Raw genomic sequence first — 23,882 nt, forward strand, 5'->3', positions numbered from 1 at the left:
GTTGATTGCAAAAATAATAGCAATTAAAGGTCAACATGTACTTAATATTTTTCCTGAGCCACCCCCTAGAGGACACTATTATATACATTTGAGATGATCCATTTCCAACAAAAATGGAATCTTTGTTTATGCCTGAAAGTCATAAATATTTGATACTCTTAAAGAACACATTGGAACCAATATTATGAATAAAACTTATCTTTTGCTCATCAGTAAGGAAATATTGAAAATCATTAACATTCTGAACATCCTTTTTTATTGTAAAAACTGAACTTTTATGCCTTGAATATACAATAATCCATTATAACAATTATGCATTGACTTCAAGAATATGCATATTTTATGCTTCTTTTGTGTTTTTCCTAACTGATGGTTTTAATGGTTAATAATTTTAATAAATTCTGTATCATATAGTTTCCATATTTATGTAAAGTAAGCACTTAAATAATTCTACTTGCTTAAATATTACTTTCCTATGAAAGAGAAAACAAGAAGTCTCTTATGGCACATCGGGTTAGGGATTTGGCATTGTCACTGCGGCAGCTCAGGTCACTGCTGTGGCATGGGTTTGATTCCTGGTTGGGGGAACTTCCACACGGCACAGGTGCAGCCAAAAATAAATAAGTAAAAATAAAAAAAATGATAGTTCTTAATTTATGACCTCAATCATGTGGTAATACAGAATTCTAGTATTTATAATTAGAATGTTTCTTAGAGATTGTATGATTACTTTTATGTCATCAGTGGGTAATTTGTTAGCTCCTAATATCAAAAGTGTATTACCTGTGTTTCACATTTTGGATTTCCTAATGTAATGTTCTCTTTTTAGAAAAGGTGGACAAGTCCTATTTTCAAGAGAAGATGACTTTTAACAGTTTTGAAGGATCTAAATCTTGTGTACCTACAGACATCAATAAGGATGAAGAATTTGTAGAAGAGTTTAATAGACTAAAAACTTTTGCTAATTTTCCAAGTAGTAGTCCTGTTTCAGCATCAACGCTAGCACGAGCTGGTTTTCTATATACTGGTGAAGGAGACACAGTGCGGTGCTTTAGTTGTCACGCGGCAGTAGATAGATGGCAATATGGAGACTCAGCAGTTGGAAGACACAGGAAAGTATCCCCAAATTGCAGATTTATCAATGGCTTTTATTTGGAAAATAGTGCTGTGCAACCTACAAATCCTGGTGTCCAAAATGGTCAGTACAAAGCTGAAAACTATCTGGGAAACAGAAATCATTTTGTTTTAGAAAGGCCATCTGAGACTCATGCAGACTATCTTTTGAGAACTGGACAGGTTGTAGACTTATCAGACACCATATACCCGAGGAACCCTGCCATGTGTAGTGAAGAAGCTAGATTAAAGTCGTTTCAGAACTGGCCAGACTATGCTCACTTAACCCCTAGAGAGTTAGCTAGTGCTGGACTCTACTACACAGGTATTGATGATCAGGTGCAGTGCTTTTGTTGTGGCGGGAAACTGAAAAATTGGGAACCATGTGATCGTGCATGGTCAGAACACAGGCGGCACTTTCCTAATTGCTTTTTTGTTTTGGGCCGGAATGTTAATATTCGAAGTGAATCTGATGTGAGTTCTGATAGGAATTTCCCAAATTCGACAAATCTTCCAAGAAATCCAGCCATGGCAGATTATGAAGCACGGATCATTACATTTGGGACGTGGATATATTCAGTTAACAAGGAGCAGCTTGCAAGAGCTGGATTTTATGCTTTAGGTAAACTTTATTATTAAACTGAGCTAATAAATAACTTGCCAACTATCCCAGGGCTCCTAAAAAATAATAGATGCCATTTGCCCACTAAACTATTAAATATTTAGGTGTAGGCTAGTATAGTTATATATATTAGTATTATTCTTTGAACCCTTATGTTGAATCTGTAATATAAGCACTGAATTATATTGTGCACCTTCTCTTTGTGTTGAATATGTATGTATCACATGCATTTTCTCTACACCTCACAACAACTCTGTAAGAAGAGTTAATAGAGAATTTACTTTGGCTGATGTTAAAATTGGTATCTGCCTTTTGTACATAGACAGTATATTTGAAAGCTGCCCTGCATGATATCTTATTGCTTACCAGGAGCACTTTTCAAATGGACTACTGTAGACATCTCAGTATGGAAAGAAGGGCCGTTAGTGTGAGGGCTTCCAGGAATATTCAGAAAAAGTATATCAATGTATATCTGACCCATTTACTTTGGGTGCCAAAATACAAAATATCAATTATTTCAGTAGTTTATTTACTTAGTATCATATAGCAAATCTTGCAAGTTTGTTTAGTGCCATATTGCTATAACCTTAAAGAAACTTACTTTGTAATTTCATTATACTGAACTTTATTGTTAAAGTTTCAGTTTGAAAAAAAAGTAAGTGTAGGAGTTCCTTTGTGGCACAGCAGATTAAGGATCTTGGCATTGTCACTGCAGTGACCCGGATCACTGCTATGACTTGGATTTGATCCCTGGCCTGGAAATTTCCACATGCCACAGAGCAAGGCCAAAAGAAAAACAAAAATTAAGTGTAGAATTGATGGCCCCAAATGACATGTTAAAACCAATTGTAGTTTTTCACATAAAGATTAGGAAATTTTGTTTTTGTCTTCTGTAAAATACCTCAAATTCAATCAGTGAATTTAATGTGTATTTCCTCCTCAAATGAGCTTATCTGTTACTTAGATGTGAATTCAGATATCTTCTTTTAAGCTCTGAGGTTTTCATGTGATTTAGAAATGCTTAATTTTATAGTATTTAAAGGGGTGTTTTGTGTAAGCTTGTAATTACACAAATACATTTATTTTTTACTTTTATGTTTTCTTAGGTGAAGGTGATAAAGTAAAGTGCTTTCACTGTGGAGGAGGGCTAACAGATTGGAAGCCCAGTGAAGACCCTTGGGAACAGCATGCGAAGTGGTATCCAGGGTAAGGTATTTAAATGTTCATTCAGTGACAGGCAAGTTAGACTGTATGCAGTGAGAAAATTTGAATAACTTTTCACCTCAACTATTTTTGCCTTCACCAGTGGATCAAAATTTGCACCAGGTTTATAAAAATGGGGTCACCTACTTTATATATTTAAAAAAAAATAAAAACCTAAGCTTTCTCTGGTGACCAAAATATTATGTATCATAAATATGACATTCAGATGATTCCTTTTCTTTTTTCTTTTTTTTTTTTTTTTTTGTCTTTTGAGGGCCGCACTTGCAGCATATGGGGGTTCCCAGGCTAGGGGTCCAATCGGAGCTACAGCTGCCAACCTACGCCAGAGCCACAGCAATGCCAGATCAGAGCCTCATCTGAAACCTACACCACAGCTCAGGGCAACACCGGATCCTTAACCCACTGAGCGAGGCCAGGGATTGAACCCACAACCTTATGGTTCCTAGTTGGATTCGCTTCTGCTGCACCACGACAGGAGCTCCAGATGATTCCATTTCTAAACACCAAATTAGGAATGTCTGCTTTTGTTGTTGTAGGAAGTGGGCTCTTTAATGATGGGGACAAGAGAACCCATGTTGCAGAGAACTTATCACACCCCTTTAGCAAATACTGCTGAATCTCACTGATTCTAAGACACATAATTGTTCACAGTTTAAATTTGTAAAATCTGGACACATGTGATGGTGGGTGATAATGTAATTGGCAGTGGTGGTACATCATATAATCATGCTGTTTACAGTTAGTAGCATCTTAAAATGATGACATTCTAAATGTCTCTTTGTCATCTTGCCTCTTTAAAATAAAGTACACACAAAAAAAAACCAAAATAAATAAAATAAAGTACACAGATGCGTACAGTGATATGAATTTTTGGCCTGCAAAAGAGTACAACTTGAAATTTCAAAATGGTAACTTGAAAATAAATCTTAACCTTTAGCAACCTTAAAAGGAAAGACTGAAAGCCTAAAAAATTCCTTTAAAATGTACAATTAGTTAATCTAAATAAAACTCAGTAAGATTAATGATTTAAGGAATTCCCTTGTGGCTCAGTAGGTTAAGGATCCAGCGTCGCTGCTGTGGCTCTGGTTACAGCTGTTGTGCAAGTTTGATCCCTGGCCCAGGAACTTCTGCATGCCCCCCCAAAAAAAGATTAACTATTTAAAGCTTCTTTTAAAATATCAAGGTGCTAATTTAATAACTTGCTTAAAAGTTGAAGGGTCTCAAGTTTATATTTTTTGCTCTACTAACATTAGCATATTAAGATAACAATGGGAACATTATTTTAACCTTAAAATAAAGGTTGGATAGAGAATTGAATAACATTTTATTTTGTGGCTCCTTAGATCAAAAAGCAAGTTAATGGAATTAAGATGATGGAAAGTATATTTTTACTTATACCTTACTAATTTATGAGTTACTAGAGTTTAACTTTATTTTAATTGTTTAGGTGTAAATATCTGTTAGAAGAGAAGGGACAAGAATATATAAACAGTATTCATTTAACACATTCAATTGAGGAGTCTCTGGTAAGTCATATATTATAGATTATGTATTTTCAAATATTACACAACTTGTTTTGCAATGATTTCTTGGAGTAAAATTCACAGTACAGTATTTTAAATTAATAATATGTGGCGAGCTTAAAGGGGAGATCTTGAAGAGTGCTAGTTTTTCTTAATCCAAAGCATATTTTTGAAAAGGGAATTGAACTGATTTAAGTTTTGCTCAGGGCAAAAATGGGCTTGAAGAAGTAAAATACTTAAATCACTCAGCCTTCTGAAATTATACTGTATAATGTGATTTATATTCATAAATAGTTCTTATCTTTTCATAGACAGTCTTTAAAATCTCAAAAATGTATCTAAGTTGATAGTGTGGCCTGGGGTGGCCAAAGCATCAGTACTATGTGCAAAGAGCCCTGGACTAGAATGGGAGACAAGAGTTGCCATTATGGCCCTGCCATGAACTATATTGTCTTGATCAAGTTGTTTAATCTCTCTGAGCCTCACCTTCTTGTCTTGTCTGAAATGAATGGATTGGGTTAGATGATCTTTTAACTTCTAGCTTCATCAGTCTGTGCCTCTTATGACTACTCATATGTTAAATTGGAGTAAAGCCAATTAATAAATTCATTATTAATGTAACTTTTAAAATTGAGGCAATTGCCTTCTACCCAAAGGAATTCTAGGAGTTTCTGTCATGGTGCAGTAGAAACGAATCCATCTAGGAACCATGAGGTTGTGGGTTCGGTCCCTGGCCTCGCTCAGCGGGTTAAGGATTGGGCGTTGCCGTGAGCTGTGGTGTAGGTCGCAGACGCGGCTTGGATCCCGTGTTGCTGTGGCTCTGGCGTAGGCCGGCAGCTACAGCTCCAATTAGACCCCTAGCCTGGGAACCTCCATATGCCGTGGGTGCAGCCCTAAAAAGATTTAAAAAAAAAAGAAGAAGAAGAAGAATTCTAACTTACAATTCATATTTCTATTTTAGGTGAGAAGTGCTGAAAAAACACCATCATTAACTAAAAGAATTGGTAAATATACTTACTAAAATAATTTGCCAATTTACTATAGCTGTTATATATAAGGTGGAAAGATAAACTGATTCTCTCGAGGTATATTTATTTGAGATAAGATTGCTATAAATTAAAGAATTAATGAAGTACCTATAAATTTAAGTTGGATATTTATATATTAGGAACATTCATTCAGAGGTTAAACAGTTTTTTCAAGTTTGAGAGGAACAGCCGTAGGCTGTCCATTGCCATTTCTGTTAAAATCACAACAAGGAGGATTAAATGTATTTTTGTCCCTGGAATTTCTTCAGTTAGCCAGGATTGTGAATCCAGTGTTCTACTAATGACCGGCCCTAACCTACGTGATTCCTTATCCCATGCCATCTTTTTCTCTTCACCAGCTTCTTCACAGAGGAGTACGGTTTGGTTTGTTTACCATTACCTTATAGAGAGGTAGAGGTTTTTTATCACAAAGATAAAACATCATAGACATCTTTAAAAATAAAAAGTATGCAGGGAAAAAAGTATGCAGAAAAAGATATTATGTTAAGCAACAAAGATATTGTTATCCCACCTCTCAGATGAAGAAACAGAAGTTAAGTGACCTGCCCATGATTATATTACAAATCTTTAGGGGAACTAGGACTGTAAATAAGGTCTTCTGAATCCCACATCACACTACAGATCTCATTTTCAACCTGGGCATCGCATTTGAAAAATAATAAATTTAGAGTATTCGTGATGATTCCCTACTCCCTATACTCATAGCATGATCTATTTAGTATTTTAAGGATTACAAGGCAAGAGAATACTACTATATATATTCATAAATATGCTAGAGAAGGAGAGCCACTTTGATATTATTTGATAAGGGTTTTGTAATGTATATAAATTATACAGTTTAAGAAGTCATTTATGGGAGTTCCCATTGTGGCGCAGCAGAAACAAATCTGACTAGGAACCATGAGGTTGTGGGTTCAATCCCTGGCCTTGCTCAGTGGGTTAAGGATCCAGCGTTGCCATGAGCTGTGGTGTAGGTCACAGTCGTGGCTCGGATCCCGAGTTGCTCAGCTATAGCTCCAATTAGACCCCTAGCCTGGGAACCTCCACATGCCACAGGTGCGGCCCTAAGAGAAGCAAAAAAAAAAAAAAGAGAGAGAGAGAGAGAAATCATTTATTCCATCCCGTATTTTTGAAATTATCCAGAAGCAAAGATTCTATAACATTTCTCTTACAATGAGATCCTGCTGTGTAGTATTGAGAACTATGTATAGATACTTACATCGCAACACAACAATGGGAGCGAAAATTAAGTATGCATGTATGTGTAACTTGGTCCCCATGTTGAACAGTGGGAAAAAAAATACAACATTTCTCTTATTCATTTATTTTTTGGCCATACACATGACATATGGAAGTTCCTAGGCCAGGGATCAAACCCATGCCACAGCAGTGACCCAAGCTGTTGCAGTGACAATGACAGATCCTTAACCCACTGCACCACAAGGGAACTCCTAACATTTCCTGATAGTAATCATCCTTTCGCTGCTTACTGTTCTTTTTGTGACTAATGAGACTCTTGCTCTGGTTTAGGATTAGTGGGGGGGGTGCTTTTTAGACCCACATCTGTTGCATGTGGAAGTTCCCAGGCTAGGGGTCCAATCAGAGCTGCAACTCCCAGCCTGCACCCAGCCACAGCAATGCCAGATCTGAGCCACGTCTGCAACCTACACCACAGCTGTGGCAATGCTGGATCCTTAAACTACTGCACTGGGCCAGGAATTGAACCCACACCTCCACAGCAACCCGAGCCACTGCAGTCAGCTTCTAAACCACAGTAGGAACTCCCAGGTTTTTTTTCTTTAATTAAAAACATTTTTTTGGCTGCAACATGCAACAGTATGATGTGGGATCTCATGTTCCAAGACCAGAAATTGAACACAAGCCAAAGCATTGAAAATGCCAAGTCCTAACCAGTAGACCACCAGGGAACTCCCTGTTCATGTTTTTGTGTGGGCCTAAGTTTTTAGCTTTCTTGGGTATATACTTAGGATTGAAATTGATGGGTCATGTGATAACTCTATGTTTAAATTTGATGAACTGCCAGACAGTTTTCCAAGGTGGCTGCACCATTTTATATTACATCAGCTTTGTATGAGGGTTCCAGTTTGTTTTTTCACAACTTTCTTGACACTTGTTGTCTGTCTTCTTACTACAGCCATCCTAGTGAAGGTGGCTCATTGTGGAGAAATATCTCCTTGTGGTTTGATTTGCATTTCCCTGATAGCTAATGATGTTGGGCATTTTTTCATGTGCTTATGGACCATTTGTATGTCTTTGGAGAAATGTCTGTTCATCTCCTCTGCTCATTTTTTAGTTGGGTTAATTGTCTTTTTATTATGGAATTGTAATTGTTCTTTATATATCTTAATGGATTATAAGTCCCTTGTCAGCTATGATTTGCAAATATTTTCTCCCATTCTGTCTTTTCACTTTCTCGTTGGTGTCCTTTGAAGCATATAACTTCTAAATTTTGATGAAATCCAATTGTCTATTTTTTGTTGCTTATGTTTTTGGTGTCATATCTAAGAAATCCTTGCCTAATCCAAGGTCACCTGTGTTTTCTTCTAGGTTTTTTATGGTTTTAGCTCTTATATTCAGGTCTTTTATCCACTTTGAGTTAATTTTTGTATATGGTATGAAGTAGGAGGTTCTTCTAATTCTTTTTCATGTGGATAGCCCATTATACTTGCTTTTGGTTTTTAGCAACCTGAGGTTGAGATAGCTGTGGAATATCCATGTAGGTGGATATTAAAACCTAGAACTCAAAAAAAGGTGGTTAGGAGTTCCCTTGTGGCTCAGTGGGTTAAGAACCCGACTAATATCCATGAGGATGCAGGTTCAGTCCCTGGCCTCGCTCACTGGGTTAAGGATCCGGTGTTGTCATGAGCTGTGGTGTTGGTCGTAGATGTGGCTTGGATCTGGTTTTGCTGTGGCTGTGGTGTAGGCCAGCAGCTGCAGCTCCAATTTGACCCCTAGCCTGGAAACATCCATATGCCACAGGTGTGACCCCACCCAAAAAAAAAAAAAAATGAGGTTGTGTGGGGAGGATGATGTCCATAAGATGGTTAAAAAAAAAAATCGATGAAGGAATGAAAGGGAACCACCAAAGTCTAATTAGGTGGGCAGAGGAGCCAGCAAAGAAACAATCAGGAGTTGCCCTATGGCTCAGTGGGTTAAGGATACAGCATTGTCACTGCTATGGCTCTGGTTACTACAGTAGCACGGGTTCAGTCCCTGGCCTGGGGAACTTCTGCATGCCATGGATGCAGCAAAAATAATAATAGTTAAATTAAAATGTTAGAAATCAATCAATTAATAAAACCAGAAAAGAGTGATGTCCAGCTGACATCTGGCCATCTCCACCCCAAAATCTCAAAAACAGCTCAAATTCAGCATGTCTAAAAACCATTCAGGGGAGGTCCCTGGTAGCCTAGTGGTTAGGACATGGTGCTTTCACTGCTGCAGCCCAGGTTCAATCCCTGCTCTGGGAACTGAGATCCCACATCCAGCTGCTATATGCAGCAGCCAAAAAAATAAGTAAATAAAAAAAAATTTTTATTAAAAAAATCTTAAAAACTAGGAGTTCCCATCGTGGCGCAGTGGTTAACGAATCTGACTATGAACCATGAGGTTGCAGGTTCAATCCCTGGCCTCGCTCAGTGGGTTAACGATCTGGTGTTGCCGTGAGCTGTGGGTAGGTCGCAGACGCGGCTCGGATCCCACTCTGCTGTGGCTCTGGTGTAGGCCGGTGGCTACAGCTCCAGTTCGACCCCTAGCCTGGGAATTCCATATGCTGCGGGAGCGGCCCTAGAAAAGACTAAATAAATAAATAAATAAAATTTAAAAATCTTAAAAACTAAAAGCACTCAGACTGATTTCATTTCTGGTCTTCCTCCTCCCGCCCCCCTATTATAGTTAATAGTACTATAATTCACAAAGTCACCTGGTAGTTTGAGTCATTTTAACTTCTTTTTGTCCCTTAATTCCTCAGAATTTAATGAGTTACTGGGTCTAATGAGTTCCACCTTTGTCTAAAATCTATAGAGTGTTGGAGTTCCCGTTGTAGCGCAGTGGTTAACGAATCCAACTAGGAACCATGAGGTTGCAGTTTCGATCCCTGGCCTTGCTCAGTGGGTTAAGGATCTGGCCTTGCAGACATCGCTCGGATCCCACGTTGCTGTGGCTCTGGCGTAGGCCGGTGGCTACAGCTCCGATTAGACCCCTAGCCTGGGAATCTCCATATGCTACAGGAGCGGCCCTAGAAAAGGAAAAAGACAAAAAGAAATTTTAAAAATGATAAAATCTATAGATTATCTAAAATCCACAGATTCTGCCATAGTCCCTGCCTTTATTCCCCATCCAGACTATTGTACTCTCATAACTGGTTTTATCTGCATTATAACATCTTTTTTTTTTTTTTTTTTTGGTCTTTTTGTCTTTTTAGGGCCGCACTCTTGACCTGTAGAGGTTCACAGGCTAGGGATCCAATTGGAGCTGTAGCCCCCAGCCTACACCACAGCCACAGCAACATGGGATCCAAGCCACGTCTTCAACCTACACCACAGCTCACTGCAACACCAGATCCTTAACCCACTTAGTGAGTCCAGGGATCGAACCTGCATCCTCATGGATGCTAGTCAGGTTCACTAACTGCTGAGCCACAATGGGAACTCCTGCATTATAACATCTTAACAGAATTTTTCTTTATCAAACATAAATCTTAAGAGTTGTCCTGTGGCGAAGTGGGCTAAAGATCCAGTGTTGTCACTGCAATGGCTGGGTCACTGCTGTGGTGAGTTTGATCCCTGGCCTGGGAACTTCCATGTGCCACAGATGTGGCCAAAAAACAAACAAGCAAAAACAATAACAAAAAACCCACAAGTCTTAAGTTAGTTTCCTACCATATAATATTCTTCATAATCAAATCCCTATATATCTCCCTTTCCAGCTTCCACTTTTAAAAACCGTTATTGAGGTATAATATACATAAAATGCTCAAAGTGCACTAATCATAAGTGTTCAACTCAGTGAATTTTAACGTGTGTGTGTGTGTCCATTATCCAGATCAAGATATAGAGCATTTCCACCACCCCAGAAAGTGCCTTCAGGCCTTCTTCCCAATAAATATCCACCCCCAAATTATATTCTACTATTACCATAGATTAGATTTGAACATCTTAAAAATGTAATCATACAGTATATACTCCTTTTTTCCTCTGGTTCATCATTATGATGATGATTTGCTTATCATATCTATGAGATTGATCCATGTTGTCTGGCAGTAGTTCATTCTCTTGCTGTGTAGTATTTGAATATACCATAATTTATCCATTCACCTGATGATAGATATTTGAATTATTTACAGTTTGGGGCTTTATAAATAATGTTGCTATGAATATTCTTGTGTATGTCTTTGGTGGACATATGTTCTCATTTTTAATTCCCAAGAGTGGAATTGATGAGTCAAAGGATAGAATTCTCCTCTTTAGCACATCACAATGTGTATTCCTTCTTTGAGTATTATTAAAGTGAGTTTCTATTTGCTTTCCTGCCTTAGCTAGTCCACCCCCCTCAGCTGCAGAAACTTAGTCTGAGGATAGGAAACTGATACATTCAAGATCACAGACTGGGACATCTCTCTATTTCTCTTGATTTTTTTCAGAATAATTGCTGGTGACTCAGTAAAGACATCCACCCTTTTAAGTACTTTATGTTAGTTGTTAATGGGTACAGCTGATTTGAAAGATGTTCAAATTTTTGATGCTCTTAACCCTTTTCTTATCTGTTTTACCAGAGTTGCAGCTGCCGGCCTATGCCGCAGCAATGCCAGAGCCAAGCCACATCTGTGACCTATACCACAGCTTGTGGCAGCACTGGATCCTTGACCCCACTGAGCAGGGCCAGGGATCGAACCCACATCCTCATGGATATTAGTCGGGTTTGTTTCCATTGAGCCACAACGGGAACTCCCTCATCATAGTCTTTAAAGCACCTAATCTCAATTCATAGTTCTACAAAATACCTACTTGTATTTTTTTTGGCCTCACCCATGGCATGTGGAAGTTCCCAGGCCAAGGACTGAACCCACACCACAGCAGTAATCCCACCCCCCGCAACAAGCCACAGCAGTGACAATGCTGGATCTTTAACCTGCTGAGCACCAGGGAACTCCCTCACTGCATTTCTATTATAAGATTCTGAAAGTGATTCTTCAGTGCCTCACTATTTCAAAATCCTCTTTCCTATGCAGCTTTGGTTTGCTGCTTTGGTTTTGATTTTTTTTGCTTGCTGCTTAAATTTTTCTTTTAACTATACTTTGCTCTTAAGTTGTGTTGATGAAAATAAACTATGATTATTTTCATCACCAATTCTCGTTTCAGATGATACCATATTCCAGAATCCTATGGTACAAGAAGCTATACGAATGGGATTCAGTTTCAAGGACATTAAGAAAATAATGGAGGAAAAGATTGAGACATCTGGAAGCAACTATAAATCACTTGAGGTTCTGGTTGCAGATTTAGTGAGTGCTCAGAAAGACAATGCACAAGATGAATCAAGTCAGACTTCATTACAGAAAGGTATGTATGCCTGGTTTCAAAAAACAAGAAACACCTAACATCACTTCATTATGGGTAGTATCTTATATGACTTTGTGGCCCATTCATTTCTCTCCTCTCATATTCCCATTAGGATAAACATTTTTTTAAAACTTTTTATTATGGAAAATGTCAAACATACTCAAAAGTGGAGAGAACAGGATAATGAACCTTCACATACCCATCAACCAGCTTCAGTAACTATCAACACTTTTCCAATCTTGCTTCATTTCTTTCCCCAACTTTTTTTTGTTGTAGTATTTCAAAGTACATCCCAGACATTCTATGTATCATTTACCTATAAATACTTGAGTAAATATCTAACAGGTAAGGACTTTTTTTAAGATAACCTTGATAATGTGTGTTAGCTTGCTCAGACTGTTCGAACAGTACCGTGGACTAAGTGACTTAAACAACATTTGTTTCTCATAGTTCTGGAGGCTGGGAAATACAAGATCAAGGTGTAGGCAGATTTGGTTCCTGGTAAGGAGGACTCTTCCAGGCTTGCAGAGGGCTGCCTTCTCTATGTCTTCACATGGCCAAGAGAGAGCTCTCTGCTTTCTCATCTTCTTCTTATAAAGACATTGATCCCATCATGGAGTCCCATCCTTGTGACCTCATCTAAACCTAATTTTCTCCCAAAGGCCCCACCTCCAAGTACCATTACATTGGGGATTATGGCTTCAGCACATGAATTTTGGGGAGATAACTAGACATTTAGCCCATAGCATACAATTATCAAATACACTTAACATAATTTCATCTGAAATTCAGTTGGTTTTCTTTTTCTTTTTTCTTTTTAAGGCTGTACCTGCAGCCTGTGAAACTTCCCAGGCTAGGAGTTGAATCAGAGCTGCAGCTGCCAGCCTACACTGTAGGCACAGCCACAGCCATGGCAATACCAGATCTGAGCTGCATATGTGACCTGCACTGCAGCTTGCAGCAACATCAGATCCTTAACCCACTGAGCAAGGCCAGGAATCAAACCCGTGTCCTCATGGTTACTAGTTGAGTTCTTAATCCACTGAGCCACAGTGGGAACTCCCTGAAATTCAGTTGGTTTTAATTTTCCTCATTGTCTTAAAAGGTTTTTACAGGAGTTCCCACTGTGATGCAGCAGGATTGGCAGCATCTCTGGAGTGCTGGGACATAGGTTTGGTCCCTGGCACAGTGGATTAAAGGATCTCGTGTTGCCATAGCTGCAGAGTAGGTTGCAATTGCGACTCAGATCTGACCCCTGGCCCAGGAACTCCATGTGTCACAGGGTGGCCAAAAAAACAAAATAAAGTTTTTACAGTTTATTTTTTTCTGCAGTATATAAGGAAGATCCACTGATCCATTAATTTTAAAAGTGTGAGTTTATGCTCTATTTTAAAGGACAATGAAGGCTAACTTTTATCACTGTGTGTAGATCGTAAGTTTTGTAGTTGAAACTACTTGGATTTAGAGTGTTCTGCAACTTTTCATATGATGTAAATATATAAAGGAGTTATATTGCTAAATAGAGCTTGAATGAGTGGCATTTTAATACTGTGAATCATATATAGAAGGTGTATTAAGTAATGTAGAAGAGAAGTATATAAACTCCTATTAGGAAAAAAAGACATTAAAATATACAAGTTTTTCCTTTAAGGATGGCAGCTGCTGTAGAGCTTGTCAGCAACATTGAAGGTTAAAGAAGAGGTTTCAAACTGAGTACATTTTGGGGTACATTATTATAATCATTCTCTAAGCTTTTGACCATCTCTACCAAAAGATGAGAATTCTGAGTGCTAATGAGCCTAGAAGTTTACTTTTTTTTAACATTAAAGATCCTTTTGATCTTTATTTCAGATGCTTTTGAAACATTATTCAGATAATTAAATGTCATAAAACAATTTAACATTAATGATTTTTATTTTTTATTTATTTGTTTATTTTTTGCTTTTTAGGGCCACAGGTTGCGGCACATGGAAGTTCCCAGGCTAAGGAACTTAGCCTGCTGAGCCACAATGGGAGCCTTCTGGTACCTGAAGGTGTTTGCATCAGAAGTATTTGGGGGAGTTCCCGTCGTGGCTCAGTGGTTAACGAATCTGATTTAGTCCCTAGCCTGGGAACCGCCATATGCCGCCGATGCAGCCCTAAAAAAAAAAAAGACAAAAAATAAAAATAAAAGTGGCTCAAGGAGTTCCTCTGTGGCTCAGTGGTAACGAACTGGACTAGTATCCATGAGGACTCGGATTTGATCCCTGGCCCTGCTCAGTGGGTTAAGGATCTGGCATTGCCGTGAGCTGCTGTGTAGGTCACAGATGGGGCTTGGATCCCGTGTTCCTGTGGCTGTGATGTAGGCTGGCAGCTACAGCTCCGATTTGACCCCTAGCCTGGGAACTTCCATATGCCATAGATGCAGCCCTAAAATAAATAAGTAAAATGGTTTAAAATAATATAGTGAAAATATTAACAAGTAACATCAAAAACGATCTAGATACTGCCTTTAATGCTATGTGCCAGAAATCTCCCAATCTAGAAGAGGGCCTTGTAAAAAGTAGGAGAAAGGTGCTTTAGGAAAGGATGTAGAATCTAAAGGCTAGAGTGAAGGAATTGCCAGAGGTAAATTATTAGTCTGGAAAAAATGCCCAGAGCATCACCATCTCAAGTGTCTGTATTCAAGGCTAAAATAAGGTAGGAAAATTAGAGTCCATGATATTGGTGTTTGGTAGGCAGGACATTTCATCCATTGTGATCTGTAACATGGAATTGCAAGCAATCAGAACCAAAGGAACTTAAAGATCACTCAATAATTTTCATTGCTTCAGTGAGAAAACTGAAGTACAGATGTGCTATTACTCAAGGTCACTCAGACAGTAGGGAGTAAAATTCAGGTTTCCTGACTTCTGGCCCAATGTTCTTTTTTCTTTAATTTAGAAAAAAAATGTGGTTAATACACATAAAATTTACCATCTGAATCATTTGTAGGGGTATGGTTTGGTAGCTTTAACTATATTCACATTGTTATGTAATCAATCTCCAGAACTTTCATCTACAAAACTAAAACTCTGTACCTATTAAACAACTCCCCATTTCCCCCTTCCCCTGGCAACCACCGTTCTACTTTCTGTGTCTTTAAATTTGACTACTCTAAGTATCTGGTCCATTGTCCTTTTTTACTCATTATGGCATCGCATCCCAAAGTAATGCATAAATCACTTAATTGTTTTCCTCTTTTTGATTTGTCTTGGAATTACAAAGCTACTTTTTTTTTTTTATGGCCTCACCTGCAGCATATATATGGCAGTTCCTGGGCCAGGGATTGAATCTGAGCCACAGCTGTGACTGCACTGGATCCTTTAACCCGTGACCCTAGGCTAGGGATCAAACCCATGCCTCCGCAGCAACCCAAGCTGCTGCTGATTCTGCCACAGAGGAAATTCCCACAAAGCTACCATTTAAATAAAAACACTGAGAAGGGGTAATCCCCTGAACCACAGGCCTGGCCAGGAGAGGGGGCTGGTGTAGGAGAGGCCCCCTGAGGGAAAGGAAGCACAAAAGGGACCTGCTGTAGACTCAGGGCAAAGGGAATGCTGTGTGAGGCTGGGACCTATAGCACTACAGGAGGATTGGACATGAAGCCACAAAGTTACTTGGGTTTCCCCTACTCATTTGCTTTTTTTCTGCTACTTCTTCATGATCTCCAAGTCCCTCTGCTTGCGGATGGCAGCAGGAAGCTCGTCATCTCAGTGCTTTCCCTTAACCAAGTCACTGCTTTTCAGTATTCCTCTGGTGGGCTAGCTCAACTCATGCTGGTTACCACAGTCACGGCAACGGCATGAATATACACTTTATTTTGACTGTTTTGGCCAGATGCTCATAATGTCGTCCCTTTACTTCTCTTGTTTCCTGTGCTCTGAATGCCTTTTTCCTGTTTGTGAGCCTCATTCCCCACTCCACCCCCAATTCCCTACATCTTTTCTTGAACTCATCCCTCAAGGCTCAGCTCAAAGGTCACTTCTTTAAGTTTTTCGCAATATCCGTAACAGAGTTCGCAGCTCCCTCTTCTCTACTCTCTGCTGTTAAGGCATTTGTAACTTTGTTTTGGAACTGTTTTCTTTTCTCTCCTACCCATTAGACAAGCTTCTTTAGGGCAAGCACTCTATCTTCTTTTCTCTATGCTCCATGTTTGAGTTGATGGTTTTGCTTATCCCCAGGAGGTCGCTTTTGAAGAAAAAAGAGAATAAATAATCCTTTTCTTCACCCCTCACCAAGAAAGCCTTTCTGAAGTACAAATCTGACCTCTCTTTCCGGGTTAAAACCCTTCACTGGCTTCCGGGGCCCTTGGTGTCAAACTCAAATTTCTTTACATGGGTTGCCAAATTTTTCATCATCAGGCTCCTACTAACCTTCTATAGCATCATCTCATGCTATTTTCCCTTCAAATTCTCTTCCCAGGCCTTACCTTGCACTCGTAGGCTTGGTTCTGTCTCTCCCCTTGGAGCGTGCTTTTGACATTTCCTCTACCCAGAACCCTCTTGTCCCACTGCTTCTGTCTGCCAGGGCCTTCTCCCTCTCCTAGTTTACTCCTGTGCATCCTTTAGGACCCAGTTTAGGTATAATTTTTTTCTGGGAAGCCTTCCCTTTATGTGTGTGTGCACACACTCCCTTACTGTGTTCTTCATAACACATTGTATAATTACCTTTCTCATCACACTGTATTATAATTTCCTATCTACATGTGTTCCTTACTTGGCTATGAATGATTGGGAGCCTAAGGGTCTATATATTTGTTAATTGTTCTATCTCTAATGCCTAGTAAGTACTTGTTGAATAAAGTTAGACCACTGTTTTCCAAACTTGTTTTCAGAATAATTTCCCCCAGGATGTTAGAAGAGATGCCATGAAAAATGAGCTTTGTAGTTAAATAAGGAAATGCGTTATGAATTTCTAAGAGGGGATGTACATTTTATTACACTGCCCTGAACTTGATAGCCGTGGTGCCCAAATACCAGTGTGCTCAACCCCAGAAATTTTAGATTCTGTGAATGGGGCCCAGGAATCTATTGTTCTAAAAAAATGCCCCAAGTGATTCTCATTTGAGGCTTAATTTGGAAACCACTGGTATGCAATGATTACAAAGATTGTTAAAATATGTAATACATTGGGAATAGTTCCTAGTACATATTAACTGCTGCTGTTGTTGATGTTGTTGTAATTATAGTTATGTATGGCTGTGAAACACATTTTTATGGCATATTTGTTAACATTTTACAAAACTTAGTTTGAGAAAGGCTGAATTAAGCAAATACTTTGGTGCCACCTGTAATCAACTTTATTTCCTCTTTCTTCCTCATCCCTCACATCCAGTCAGCCACCAAATCCTGCTTATCCCATTTCAGAAGTGGCCCTAAAGTCTACACATAAGGAGTTCCTGAGCCCAGGGATCAGATCCAAGCCACAGCTGTGACCTATGCCACAGCTGCAGCATTGCTGGATCCTTTAACCCCCTGTGCCAGGCTGGGGATTGCACCTGCGTCCTGGCTCTGCAGAGATGCTGCAGCAGGAATTCATGCTGCCCATTTTTAAATGCCACTCTTCTTTCCCCCCCACCCCCACCCAATCGCCACCAACCTGTGAAGCCTTCCCCACCTAGTCTGGACAGAAGAACTTATTCTCTCATCTTGTCCCAGAGCACTTTGTATGTAACTTTATTATGGCACTTATCATTTTTATGCTTACCTCCATAGCCTTAGCTCATGTCCTTCTCTCCCATTAGCATGCAAGCTAATAAAGAGCAGATGCCATATGTGAGTCATCCTATCTCTCAACACTTGATTAGTGCCTCACACATAGTAGGGGTTCATATTGTTTCAATGAATTTAAACAACTAAGCCTAAAATTTAGCACTTTTTTTTCTCTTTGTACAGAAATTAGTGCTGAAGAACAGCTGAGGCTCCTGCAAGAGGAGAAGCTTTGCAAAATCTGTATGGATAGAAATATTGCTGTGGTTTTTATTCCTTGTGGACATCTGGTCACTTGTAAACAGTGTGCTGAAGCAATTGACAAATGTCCGATGTGCAACACAGTCATTACTTTCAAGCAAAAAATTTTTATGTCTTAGTCTAACTACAGTAGGTGTGTTATGTTCTTATTACCCTGATTGAATGTATGATGTGAACCAACTTTCAGAAATCAGCATTGAATTTCATTAGCATTTGCTACCAAGTAGGAAAAAACATAAACTGCAGTGTTTACAGTTGGCAGTATAAAATTTGAATTTCTGGATTTTTCAGGATTTTAGCTATATTATTGTCCTATTTTTTCACTGTTATTTAATTGAAACCCTAGACTGAGAAGCATCATATTAAAACTGACTGCAGTGTGTATCTGTGGTACACTGACTTAGTTTTCTAAATGTTAGTGAATTAATCAACTGAATTTTTCATTCTTTTCAGATAGGCTTAACAAATGGAGCATTCTGTGAAAACATGGAGATTAATATCCCCAATCACATAATTTGTTTTGTGTGAAAAAGGAATGAACTGTTCCACACTGGTAGAAAGATAGAGATTATTTTTAGATGTTTCTGTTTTAGTAGTCTGTCCATTTTGTTTTAAAATTATAGTCATGTACTTGGGTGAATGATTTTAAAAAATAATTTTGCCATTGTTAAAAGGGTATTTAATGATAGAATACCATTTAGCCTACATGTACTGACATGGAAAGATATCAAAGGTGTATTAAGTGTAAAATCCAAGTGGCAAAACACTATGTATAGAATGAGCCAAATGAAGGTATGTGTGTTTTGTATACATAGAGAAAAGATTTGGAAAGATAGGCACCAAATGTGGTTTCTTTTGAGGGGGGTGTGGGCATGGGTCCCAGAGGGGCTGTACAGGGGCCTTTCACTTTCTACTCTTTTCATTTTGTTCTGTTTGAATTTTGTATAAGTATGTATTACTTTTGTAATCAGAATTTTTAGAAAGTATTTTACTGATTTAAAGGCTTAGGCATGTTCAAACGCCTGCAAAACTACTTACTGCTCAGCTTTAGTTTTTTTAATCCAAGAAGGCAGGGCAGTTAACCTTTTTGGTGCCAATGTGAAATTTAAGTGTTTATATGTTTTTCCTGCTTTGTGGATGAAAAATATTTCTGAGTGGTAGTTTTCTGACAGGTAGACCATGTCTTCTCTTGTTTCAAAATAAATATTCCTGATTTTGTAAAATGAAATATAAAATATGTCTCAGATCTTCCAATTAATTAGTAAGGATTCATCCTTAATCCTTGCTAGTTTAAGCCTGCCTAAGTCACTTTACTAAAAGATCTTTGTTAACCCAGTATTTTAAACATCTGTCAGCTTATGTAGGTAAAAATAGAAGCATGTTTGTACACTGCTTGTAGTTATAGTGACAGCTTTCCATGTTGAGATTCTCATATCATCTTGTATCTTAAAGTTTTATGTGAGTTTTTACCATTAGGATGATTAAGATGTATATAGGAAAAAATGTCAAGTCTTTACCTAAATTTTTTTTTATTTCTTGTCTAGTAATAGTAATAGATACCTCTGAAATAAATGTTCTTTGAGATCCATAAAAACCTCTTGGAAATTATAAAATATTGACAGGAAAAAATAGTTATTTTAATATTGAAGAGAAAATAAAACTTGAGTAAGAATCAATACAGATTTAAAAAATTAAAGTTTAAAAATGCTTCATAGACCAGCCAGGCAAAGACTCTTGCAATGACCTGTTGTCGAGGTGAGTGAGGCATTTTACTGCAGAGAAAAGTTTGAGAATGAATCTGTTAATTATATTTTTGTTGTATTTTCTAAGAGAAAGAGTATCGTTATGTTCTCAATCTCTGTTGATGACTGCTTTGATATTCATTTAAAGTATTGCAAATTTAAATGAGAATTTTTTTAATTAAATAATGACTGCCCTGTTTTTGTTTTACTGTATAAATTCTCAGTTCTTTACCTTTGCACTTTCTTCCACTTAGGTTTAGTTATATATTCGTTAAGTTAAATTTTACATGTATAGCCTAAGCTTTAAATTTAAACTTAAATTACAAGGAGAGAAAAGTGTTCGTTTTAAAAATGTATTTTCCAAGACACGTCAGCACCAAGTTAGGTAGGTAGTTCAAACTAGTTGGCCAAGGACTGAAATTGTTTTAACATAAGGCTTTTCCAGTTCTGGGAGCCTCAGTTCATTAAAACTCTTAAAACTTGTATGTTTAGAGTTAAGCAAGACCTGTTTTTTTCTCCCCTTGAGTTGTGAAATTTAATGCATGAAGCTGATGTGGCTCACAAGTTTATTTTAAGGATTGTTTATAAATGCTGTTGCTTCTGGTTCTTAAATCACTCAGCACTCCAACTTCTAATCAAATTTTTAAAGACTTAACCAATGTTTGTCTGTATTTGCACTATAAAAAGCTCTGGATCCTTCCCATCGAATGTGCAAAGAACGATCACTTGCAAGGTCAAAAATATAGCCAGATCCAAATCTCTGCCTCCCCTTCCCAAAATAGTTCTTAGTATCTACATGTAGACACTCCTTTTCTGTAAAGTTCACCCTAAAATTTCAAAGGCACCACCTATTTTACTACATTTTAATCATGTGAAGAGTCAAATCTTTTTGTAATAAAAACTTATCTTTACTCATAATAATCTGATGTGCTGATCAAAAGCCTTGTCTTGATTTTTGAGAAATAGATTTAGTGTTTATACAGTAAATTCCAATTTATTAACTAATGGCTTTGTATTGCCTTTCCTGCTAGATTTGTGTTTGGTTTGGTTTGGTTTGGTTTTCCCATTGGCTAGGGCCTCTGATGGGGTAGGATGGGTGTAGTGAATGTATATAATGTGATTTGGCCCTGTGTATTGTTATTTTGTTGTTTTTGTTGTTATATTATTTACGTGTTGGAAGTTTTTTCCCCGTTTTCATTTTAGTGGATAAAATAGGTATTTTGAACTCTCTGAATGGAGACTACCACCACAGCATTAGTAGCACGTATTGTACACTTTAGACCCATGTCATTGTTTTATTTCCTGATTACTCACTTGTTGAATATGGGGGAAAGAGGTAGAGCAGTGGAAGAGATAGGGTAGGTTGTGTATCGTTTCCATTAGAGAAATAAGAAAACAGAAGGGAATATTTGAGAGATATGGTTATTTTTAGCCAAATTTAAAGAAACAAAAAAGAGGGCAGCCATTTCTTTATCTTTGAAATGAGAATACGTCCTGTCTTATAAAGAAAGTTATGAGTTCTGGCTCAGCGGTTACAAACCCGACTAGTATCCATGAGGACATGGATTCAATCCTGTCCTCCCTCAGTGGGTTAAGGATCTGGCCTTGCCGTGAGCTGTGGTGTAGGTCGCAGACGTAGCTCAGATCCCATGTTTCTGTGGCTATGGTGTAGGCCAGCAGCTGTAGCTCCAATTCGAACCCTAGCCTGGAAACTTCCATATGCCAGGGGTTCGGCCCTAAAAAGCAAAGGAAAAAACAAAACAAAAACTTCAAGCTACCTCTCCAGGGAGGTCTCAGATGTTAATTTTTTCAACTCTTCTTTCTTCTATACCATAACCTTCACTACATATTAAATGACACTTTATAACTAATACTATAGGACAATCTTAACTACATATAACTTCAAATTGTACAATACTAAATTAATGTTTGGGTGGTAAGATTCTATTTTGAAGTCTAAAGTTTGCAGAAATGTGTATTAATTTTTGGTATTTACTACATTCATACTGTGTATCATTAATGTGACATTTAAAATTACTATATAAGGATATTTTGCCATTCTATCTGTATTTAGCAACAAATTTGCATTTTTGATTTGATCCAACAAAGGCTTTAATGTAATTTTTATTAGATAATTTTGTGTTTTTTCATTACTGCTGTATTTTATCTAACCTGACAGAATGACTAATTCTTATGTCATTGTATTAGTGTTGTGAATAATCATGTGAAATATTTGAAATAGAGTACTATATTTGTGAATATAATTTTATGGCTGTTTTCATTTAGTAGAAACCTTTCCATCAGTATGGAAAACCAAGAAAATTGCTTTCTACTGTATAATCTGGCAGTCATCATAGATTAAAGCTTATTTTTCTGTGAATAAAACTTTATTCAATAAAGCACTATTCTTTAAAATGATATCTTACAAGTCTATATTTGTTGCACTTTCTCAGAAAAAAAAATAGCCCTCTTAAAAATACTAAAGTATAAGAGTTCCCTGATTCAGTGGGCTAAGGATCTGGCATTGTAGTTGCTGTGGGTCTGGTTATAGCTATGGCTGGGGTTTGATCCCTGGCCTGGGAACTTCCACATGCTGCAGGCATGCCCCCCCAAAAAAAGAAAACTTGAAATGTAACCTCCTAAACATATCCTCTGCCATTGGGCCAGGCATTAAGGTACACATCAAGTCATGTCATGTTAAAAAAAAAAAAAAAGACATCCGCTTTCACATTAATTTTTAGAATTCTGTAAGTGCATGGAAAGTTAATTTTCAACATGTGTAAAAATAGGAACACCCCTCCCCATAAAGATTGGCAGAGAAGGATTTTTATGAGTCTGTTGGGATAAAATGTGAGGGAATAAAGGATCTTTAAAGGGAGAGAGAAAGAGTTCCTGTCGTGGCTCAGTGGAAACAAACCTGACTAGGATCCATGAGGATGCAGGTTCAATCCTTGGCCTCACTCAGTGGGTTTAAGGATCCAGAGTTACAGTAAGCTGTGGTATAATGGTCGATGATGTGGCTTGGATCCCTTGTGGCTGTGGTTTTGTGGGCCAGCAGCTACAGCTCCAATTCGACCTCTAGCCTGGGAACCTTCCTATGCCGCAGTGCAGCCTAAAAAGACCAAAAAAAAAAAAAAAAAAAAGTTAAGAAGAAGGCTTTTTTTTTTTTTTTTTTTTTTTTGTCTTTTCTAGGGCCACACCTGTGGTATATGGAGATTCCCAGGCTAGGGGTCTAATGGGAGCTGTAGCCGCTGGCCTACACCACGGCCACAGCAACGCGGGATCAGAGCCACGTCTATGACCTACACCACAGCTCACGGCAATGCCAGATCCTTAACCCACTGAGCAAGGCCAGGGATCGAACCCACAACCTCATGGTTCCGAGTCGGATTCGTTAACCACTGCGCCATGACGGGAACTCCAAGATGTGAATTTTCAAAGCTTTCTCTTACAGAAATTTTCAAACTTACATAAAAGTAGAAAGGAAGGAGTTCATAGCTCACAGCACTCTGGATCCTTAACCCACTGAGTGAGGCCAGGGATCAAACCCACATTCTCATGGATTCATTTCCCCTTCTCCGCAATGGGAACACTGCACCCACAGCAGGAGCTCCATAAATTTTGAATGTTTAACTCACCACTATTACTGCTACATTTTAATGGACATCTAAACAAGAATTAAAATTAACTTTATTCCCCCTTTTCTCCTATTTGAAGATTAAGGCAAATAAATCCCCTTCAAAACGGTATTGTGGACTTCCCATTGTGGCTCAGTGGGTTAAGAACCAGACATAGTGCCTGTGAGGATGCAGGTTCAATCCCTGGCCTTGCTTAGTGGGTTAAGGATCCGGTGTTGCCACAAGCTGTGGTGTAAGTCACAGATGTATCTTAGATCTGGTGTGCTGTGGCTATGGCGCAAGCTGCAGCTGCAGTTCAGATTCAACCTCTAGCCTGGGAACTCCCATATGCTGCAGGTGTAGCCCTAAAAAGCAAAATAAAGTAAAATAAATAAGCAACAAGGATATATTGTATAGCAGA

General features: G+C 38.3%; 1 protein-coding gene across 14 annotated transcripts in view; it reads left to right on the top strand.

The window, feature by feature from the left end:
• The window catches only part of XIAP (X-linked inhibitor of apoptosis), a 40,056-nt gene extending 17,794 nt beyond the window's left edge, over window positions 1-22,262 (top strand). For 5 of the 14 annotated variants that reach the window (XR_014834488.1, XR_014834486.1, XR_014834483.1 and 2 more), the window contains 5 exons: window positions 830-1,735; window positions 2,842-2,941; window positions 4,407-4,485; window positions 11,912-12,112; window positions 18,028-22,262. Coding sequence is in view for 7 of the 14 variants with exons in the window: in XM_085006057.1 (XP_084862183.1) it covers window positions 830-1,735; window positions 2,842-2,941; window positions 4,407-4,485; window positions 5,444-5,486; window positions 11,912-12,112; window positions 18,028-18,221 (1,523 nt within the window). In the remaining 7 variants the exon portion in view is untranslated. 14 annotated transcript variants of the gene reach the window in all.
• The last annotated feature ends 1,620 nt before the right edge of the window (window positions 22,263-23,882 follow it).

The sequence above is a fragment of the Sus scrofa genome, chromosome X, assembly GCF_054392235.1.
Source record: "Sus scrofa isolate SSC_HxYL_T2T_F1_AM1 chromosome X, Sscrofa_HxYL_maternal_Yorkshire_Landrace_v2.0, whole genome shotgun sequence".
NCBI classification, from domain to species: Eukaryota; Metazoa; Chordata; class Mammalia; order Artiodactyla; family Suidae; genus Sus; species Sus scrofa.